Here is an 8,269-nt window from a genome sequence, read left to right as displayed (position 1 = left end):
GAAACGATGTGCAAAAACGGGAAACGGGCTTTGAGGTGCGTGTTCGGCAGATGTGTCACAGAGGTGTTACCCAGTCAGCAACAACAGGCACATATATTCCACCATAATACAAAGGCCATGCACGCAATGGATCAACTTTCAACTGTTGTGAATCCCAACACATGCATTACCAGGACTGTTGTTTCTGTCAGTGCCATCACTGATGACGACCCTAACCCTGACTCTGATCCCACAGTCTATCCTCTCACTTTCATTAGTAACTTTAACCCAGAACTTTAGATGGAGGAGAATAAATTAGAAGTATAATAGACCCTAAAATTTGATTAAACATGTTAAAATAAAAAGAGACCATAAAACAGAATAAAATAAAGGCTAAGAGAAGATAACTGCATGATGACACGAGCTAGCCAGTGTCTTAACTTTGAAACACTGAAATCATCCACCCAGTAGTTGGAGCTCCCCCTGCTCTAACCCTCTCAGGCTCAAAGTAAACTTTTTGTTGCTAATGCACAACCAAGTCCTGCAGTGGTACTTCTGAGTAAAAAAACCCCTCATAAAATATGTATGTGGGGTAATCAGGTTGTTAGTTTTTAACTGTTGCAAATCTGCAACGCCTGCCTGGAGAGGGTTAATAATCTGGGAACTTAGTACAAAGTGAGAAAATAAATTAACTCTGACTGTAATGAGTTTAAAAAAAAAAGTAATTTAAAAAAGAAAAATCAAGTAAAAGAAAACACTCCGATTTGGGAGGAATTTGTAACCAATGATGACGTGGACCTCATGGGGCTGGAAGCCATTTGAAGTGATTATTAAAACAAGGAATGTTCAGTGGAACTCCAAATGGGGCAATGTGCAAATGAAATCCACAGCAAGCATGCTATTTCCTCCTGTCTGATTTTTTTTTGTGTGGAGATATTTTAATCTTGTAAAATCTACCCAGTCACCAGCTGCCTAACCCAACCCTACCATGGAGGATGAGGGGTCGGTATTATCTCAGCCACACTCTGAGCATCCCAGCATATGTTTCCTTGCAGATCAGGACTCATTCAGCTTTTGACCTTACATTTAACTGTGCTAGTGAGCATATACAAAATAAGTTAAGAGTGTTAGCTCCAAACAGTTTATCAGGTCAGATGAATATTACGGAAGAACAACCCTTGTCCTAAATATAAACCACTTAGAACGATTACTGTCTTTGGGCCCTGACTGCCAAGATTTGAAGAAAAGTTTTAAAAAAAAGTCTGACTCCTCAAATGTGATGACCTCACAGGCTTTTATTAGATCAAACTATGAATCTGTACCCAACACTAATAGATCGATAGATAGGTTTATCAGCACGACGTGGCACATGTATGGCCCACGATCAGAAACCGTCAGAGGTGGCTGTGAAATCCCAGATGCAGTGGATTCAATGGAGGTGTAATGATTTCCGTGACGGAATCGCTGGATCTAATGGTTTCTGACGCAGGGTGCCACCTCACTCTTTCACGCAGCGTGCTTTCCAGTCATTGCTCCTCGAACCTCAGTGCACGCTTTGAGAGATTAATGCAATTATGAGAGGTCTCATGCAAACTATTAGACCCCTTTGCAACTTCAAGTCTGACCAGCAAAAGCACAAATTTTAATAAAACAGCTGGGAGACGCAAAATTCTGCAGTGAGCAGATGATTTGGGTATGATATGCATGAGTGGGAAGCCGACCCCTCACCCTCTTCTATGAAGTTGTTGATTTAAAGGAAACTCAAAACCACAATTTCACACCTAGATCATCGCATCACTCTCTCTCTCTCTCTGTCTGAGTGCATGTCTATGTCACTCTGCCACTTTGCCTCTCTCTCTCTCGCAGAGTTATAAATAAAAGCTTTCATGACAAGTCAAACAGTTCGCACCAACTTCAGGGTAAGAGAGACACTGTCAGTCAGATCATCAGTCACTCAGTCAGGGAGGACACTGCTCAGCCAGAATCCGTTCTCAAATTGAAAACACTCGGCCCGGATTGGGAATCAAACCGAAGACTCAACTACACTCAGGGGTAATACAAACAGAGACAGGATGGCTACCACAGTGAGGGCAGCAGTCTGTCTGTGCCTCTGGCTTTTTGCCTGTCAGGTCAGAGGATCCCACATCCCAGCAGAGATGAACAGGACCATCCAGAGCCTCTTGCAGCACTATGTAAGTATTCACTGCACTTCAACTGCTACTTAGTACTTGAGTAATACTAGACTGTGCAGCTCTACAGACTTTCTGTTTCCTCCTGTTTGTCACAGTGATGCTCTTACCACAAACACACACATGCGCAAAGATGTCTTTTTAAATTTCCACTTAAGTGTGTGGTTAAAGGACCATTTTAACCCACGAGACGCTAAATACTACACACCCAGCCTGGAGCATCTCACATACGAAACTTTATGTGAATGATATCATGTTTAATGTGGTGATGCAGAGGCGAGCAGGGACACTTCCTGGAATGGTGGATTCAAGGATGAGACAGAGTCACATCACAGATGTGGGAGTGTCCTTGAATGCACCATCAAATTTTTCTGCAAAGTACGTGCTCGTTGACCCCCCCCCCCCCAATTATCATTTCCCCTATTAGCAGCTTGTTTTTGTAATTTGTTTGGTTTTTCATTGCTAGTTGGCAGACGTTCTTAACCATCCTTTAAACTTCATGACAGACAGTCCTTGAAGGCACCAGTAATGATAGAAAGCTCTAAACACAGAAACAGCTGAACTCACGCTGTCTTTTATAACTGCTGTTGGATTATTGGCCTTCTCATGTTTATCGCTGTAAGAAAAGAAAAAAACACTTTTAAACTGTTTTTGTCTTTTTCGGACAAATTTCTCAATTTCTTTACAGTCTCCATATTTGATATCAGACACAGTGTGGCCGACAGGCTTTAAACGCACCATTCGTACCACTTTCTAAAATTTTAATCTTCAGTTATCAGTTTCAGATCAAATTCCAATTTAATCCTGGATCTTTTAGTCCAACAATTATTATATTTCACCTTTTCCTACACTTCTCTTATTGGTCTTTAGTCGGTCCTGAATAGAGCAGCTAACCTGCTAGCAACCGGCTAGGAGGCTTCCCTTCAGTGGCTTCCAGTGAAATTCAGAATCAGTTTTAAAATGCTGTTTATTTATATATGAAGCAAAGTAAATGAGCAGTTGCCCTCTCCAGTCAGCCAATCGGGTTTTTTTTTTTTTTTAACAACAGCTCGGCTGAATCATTGGTTTCTTTAAAAAACTAAAACTGAAAACCTTTTATAAGTTAGTGATTCCTTGCACCTTATTTTCTGCTCCAGTTCAAATCATGTTTGACAATGTTTGTGAGCTGGGATAAAACCCAATACCGATACTGATTATTCATTATTAATGTCAAACATGATCTGAAAATATCTTCTTTTTTTTTGTCTTTTGCAGAAAATTTCAAGCCGGGAAAAATATGATGGGAAACCCGTATTTCCTAGTGACCAGAACAAAAAAATTGAGGTAAGATTCATGTGATTAATGGGAACGCGTAGTTTGTCCACAAAATGTAAAATGTCCATGCAATCCAAAGAAAAGGTTTCTTGTGGCAAATGAGAGTTTTGCTCTAACTATTGCCTTACTATAGCCTCAAATGGACAGGCAGAATTTAGGAAACACACTTGTGGCTTAAGGTCCACGTGGTAAGCATCAAGGTAGCTTAGTCTAAAGCTCAGTATTAATACTGGAAACCATGCTGTATTCCATCCCTACACAAAGAAATGAGGAACTATTTCTATCCATCCACCCAGTGTCTTCAGCATCATCGTCACTAAAGTGGATTTCCAGATGGTGTAAAGATAATAAAACCACCACTTTGACTTTTGCATGTCTATGAAAGAGTGAAGACACCGATTGGTAATCAGGCATCTTTAAAGTTGTTAGCAGGTATATTTCTGAACTCTGGAAAGAGTCGGGATACTCGATGGAGGCAAACCTCCTGTTGAGCTCCTCCATCTTTGGCTAACAGGCACTGCCTGAGTCAGCAGCCAGCTGGTATTTCCAGGTTTTGTCTTTTACATTGAGTTGAGGTTTTTGTGGGGTTTTCCTTCACTTTGCTGGCTCTGCAGGATGCCACCTTTCTGCAGCTATTCTCAGTCTCCCGATCAAACTTTCACTTTTCACCAACATCACTTACAAGGCCGTTTCATGGTTGGTTTCAAGTACTGACATCAAGCCAAGAGAGCACAGACTGAGGAGCTCTGGTCGGCAGTTTTTTATGTCACTCTGTTTGAAGTTCTGTGTGGTTAGATGGCTATGAGTTTCAGGTTAAAGCTTCTGCAAATTTGGAATAAAAAGGAACATTTTTTGAGGATGTATATCTTCTAACTAATTATTAAAAGTCTCACTGATATTATTGTAAAGTAACTGTACTAAAACTGTAATTAAAGCAGTCAACAGCAACAAGAAAAAGGAAAAAAATGGAGAAAATTTGAAGCAAAACAATGGAAATTTTGTTGCACTGCCTCTTGAGGAACAGTTAAAGATATTGCTAGTAAAAGAAGAAAAGTATCAGCGCCTTTCTAAAACTGAATGTTCAAGTAGATTTTCTGTGGTCACCACCTCCTATAGCCAGCAATATCTTCCAGCACTCAGAAACATTTTGACAGGTTAGTCATAACAGTTGGAAATTTAAAGTCAAGATGAGTTTCTATTATAGCTTAACACATGGTGGTATGCAGGGGGAAGGCTGTTGTATGGAGGGTGGTATTTTGCATGAACTTTATTGCAACCCACCAGGTTTTCCTATTTAGAGGTTTCTTTACCACCACACCTACCCCAGTGCTGCATTTCATATATTTTAGAGATATCTAATGACTCATCTGAGCTTTAACACCATTTGCCCCCTCTCATTCGAAGGAAACGTCTTACATCTTTTAGCCTGCTTCTGTCCGGTCACTTCATCGTGCTGTTGCCTCTGTCAGGTTTTAAAGCTCTTTAAAAACACTCTTGATGGTGCCACTGAAAGTGTTTTGTCAGGGATCCCACAGCTTTTGTTGCTTCTGACATGAAAGGTTTTTGGTTGTCACCAGAAATTACCACAGATTATTCAACAAGTGTAAGTGAATCGACCAAATTGAAAACAAACACTGGGTCAAACATTGAGCCACAAACTCTCATTTCTTACATCCAAACTAGTAGTTTCGGTCCTGTTAGCAGTGTATGGATATGACATTCAGGTTTAACAGCAGTCAGTGAGTGGTATTCCCCTTTTAAGGCCTTCTCTGTTAGCTTAACTGTTGTGTGGGAAACCACAGAGTTTTTTCCATTGTGCGAAAAGTTTTTAGCACCTAAGGTTGCAATGTTTGTGAAGCAACCTTTTCCTCACATCTCAGTTTTTCTTCAGGTTTATTTACTACAAATGTATTCTGCGCTGTTTCAGTTTTTTGGCTTTTGGTACCCGAGTCCAAAATGCTGAGGAATGCTGCGAAATTCAGCATTTTGGGCATTTTCAAAGCCATATTTGCACAACCAGATATATTCATATTAAACAAATATAAGCCATTTGTACTTTCATGTCATTACCTCTCTGTTTCTCGTTCTCAGACCAAGTTGATCTTCATGGGTGGTGTTTTGGAGTCGTACGAAAAGTTGCTTGGCCACATGTTGAAACAACTGCCCACTCCGAGTCCCCAGATCGCCGTGAGCAACGCGCAACCTGGCTCGGCCATCACCCCTGCATCCAGCAGCCCCAACAACGCAGGCTTGGTAGCAGGCAGAGATGTCAGATCAGAGCTGAATTACATCCTGAAGAAGGTCCAGGAGCTAAAGAAACGCCGCTACCATGAACAGGAGAAGCTTCTGCAGGGATTGCAGACCCTCAGAGATATCAAGGTAGAGAGCATTCTGATTGCTTCTTGGCTGTGAAAGCCTTAACTTGACTTAGGACTTACGTAAACCCAACAGTGAGGTTTTTGTGAAGTCTATGTTGAGGATTGTACAGTGATTAAGAGGAGCTCACAATAAGCCTCAGGATGGGTTGAGCAGCCCATATGAATGGCTTATGTAAAGCCTGAAAAGTTAGACTTGAAAAGATTTGACCAACCTTATTGAGGGCTTATATAAGTCCTAAATTCATACTTAAGGACAAATGCTTTGGTCCTACAAATGTCTTTGGAAAGCTTACCCTCTGAACATCCAGAGCAAGTCCCTGGCTGCCCATCCGGGATTTTGTTTTAGTGAAAAACAGGCAGATTTTGAGGATTTCAGATCATGTCTCATTCATTTTGGCAATACAGTTTTTGTGTTAAAGACTTTTGCATTTGGTTTAAAACAGACAAAAAGAGAGAACTCATGCCCTAACCTTAGATTAGTCATCAGTGACCTGCAGGATATTATGAGGTTTAATAACGCATCCACAAAGGATTTAAATAGAAACTAGGAAAAGAAAAGGCAGAGAGAATGTTTAGGGCCTAGGTGAGACTAGAAATAAGGTTTTATTTAGGGCTTAAAATAATGTGTTTTTTGCAGGTCTTAAATTTGTGATGCTTACACCAGGGGACGATGTGCCTTAGTTATTCTAAAAGCTCAAAAAGGTCTTACATTATTTAAGGGTTTTAAATGTTGATGTCATTGTGCTGAATCTTAACAAAGGTCCTCTCTGTAACCGCGTGATCGTCATCATTAATGTCAAACTTGCCTTTGTCTCTCTCTCTCCTGTAGATGAACGACCGCATCATCCAGAGCAAAGCACTTTGGCAGCTGCCACAGCTGTACGAAGAGGCGAGCTCGCTCCCAGAAATCAAGATCCAGAGGAGACGCAGACGGCGGAGGCAAACAAAGGCTAAAGATCGCACCAGAGCCTAAAAGGCGACCTAAAGGGCATAAAGAGAAATAACAGTAAAACAAGGATGCAGGATGTTTAAATTATACAAAACCAAAAGATTCTCAGACTGAAACCAGTGTGTCTAGTTGTTAGAATTTTGTATTCTATTTTCATCTATATTTATATTTAAATTAACAGTGAACCAGCAGCCTAAGCCTTATAAGATCGTAGTCTTGGAAAAATATTTTTATATAATGTTTGGTGTGTGATACTTGAAACCAGCATAAAAGTTTGATCCTGTGGAATATTTTCACTGAAGGATCCAGAGATTATACCTAATTGTTTTCAACATGGAGTTTCACCCAGTGGATATACTTGATTTAATGTTGTTGTTTTTTCTCGGCTTTAAAAACTTCACATTATTAAAAACCCACAAAACAAAGATATGTTTAATTGTGGTTAAATTTTATTTTTTACTGAATATTTTGTAAATTTAGGTTATTTCTTTCTTGTATTTTGTTTTAAGTTAAAAAACCCTGAATTCTTTCTGAGTGAAACTCCCTCTTGTTGCACTGAGATTGGACTGTGGTGGAGAAATGGGCGGTTCCACTGATAATTACTGATAGGTAGTTTTCCAGATTTATCACATTTTGTTGAGGAATTACATTTATGCAAAGTAAATGTGTGAAATCCCGTTTATGTGACAAATTTAACGAAGTTTTCACATAATTGTATTCTATAAGTTGATTTTTTTGTCTCAATGGGAACCCTGACCTAGCTTCTCCACTGCAGTGCCAATGAGAGCTGATGGTGATGATGTTTACAGTACAAAGTACTTCAGTGTACTACTAATCCTCTGAACAGTCAGGTTCAGTACTGTAGTATTAAAGTAGTATTAAATTTCTTTGTAGTTGAAGTACTAAAACCTTCAGGATGTTTTGTTTTTATTTTTACTGACATATTGTAGTTTTCTTTATTTATTTTGTATTTAAGTTGTTGATTGTTGATTATTTATTATTAATTTATTGATTGGCAAATGCACCGGAATAAAACAGAATGACGCTGATTATGGCTTATGTGCAGTCTCTTATAGATTTAAGATCTTGGTTGTAAAGATTTTGGTTTTGGTTTTCTAAAAAAAAGCATTTCCCGCACCTGGATGTAAAACATCATGAGGAAGGAAAGTTGTGATGGAGAATTTATAGGAACAAGCTCAGAGAATCATGAGTCATGACTTTTAATCCACTGATTCCTGTTGCTGAACACAAATCTTTACTTTGTTATTATTTTGCCCCTGAACATGACTTTTTAATCATTGGAGAGGAGGCGGAGGAGCGAGTCGCCTCACGCCACAGAGCTAAAGTCATGCATGTCTCAGTTTTTTGCACATCATTCGTTTGAAGTTTAAACACCAAACCAGGTTAGCTCACTGCCCATTTTCTCTGCATATATATATATATATATATATATATATATA

The 8,269-nt window shown here is 39.5% G+C and overlaps 1 protein-coding gene across 1 annotated transcript; it reads left to right on the top strand.

Annotated features, from left to right (window-relative positions):
- Window positions 1-1,881: 1,881 nt before the first annotated feature.
- On the top strand, window positions 1,882-8,221 carry LOC102303515 (interferon gamma). Its single transcript, XM_005921078.3, has 4 exons — window positions 1,882-2,171; window positions 3,423-3,491; window positions 5,574-5,861; window positions 6,690-8,221. Exons 1-4 carry the CDS (start codon window positions 2,052-2,054, stop codon window positions 6,831-6,833), a joined length of 621 nt encoding a protein of 206 aa, XP_005921140.1. The 5' UTR covers window positions 1,882-2,051; the 3' UTR covers window positions 6,834-8,221.
- The last annotated feature ends 48 nt before the right edge of the window (window positions 8,222-8,269 follow it).

The sequence above is a fragment of the Haplochromis burtoni genome, unplaced genomic scaffold (genome assembly GCF_018398535.1).
Source record: "Haplochromis burtoni strain Fernald_Lab_line unplaced genomic scaffold, NCSU_Asbu1 Contig_44, whole genome shotgun sequence".
Classification (NCBI taxonomy): Eukaryota; Metazoa; Chordata; class Actinopteri; order Cichliformes; family Cichlidae; genus Haplochromis; species Haplochromis burtoni.
The sequence above is the reverse complement of the archived record's forward strand: the minus strand, read 5'-3'. Positions and strand labels throughout refer to the sequence as shown.

Coding starts and splice junctions, on each gene's coding strand:
- LOC102303515 (XM_005921078.3), top strand. CDS start 2,052: ATGGCTACCACAGTGAGGGCAGCAGTCTGTCTGTGCCTCTGGCTTTTT. Junction 3,492..5,573: donor ACCAGAACAAAAAAATTGAG/GTAAGATTCATG, acceptor TCTCGTTCTCAG/ACCAAGTTGATCTTCATGGG. Junction 5,862..6,689: donor AGACCCTCAGAGATATCAAG/GTAGAGAGCATT, acceptor TCTCTCCTGTAG/ATGAACGACCGCATCATCCA.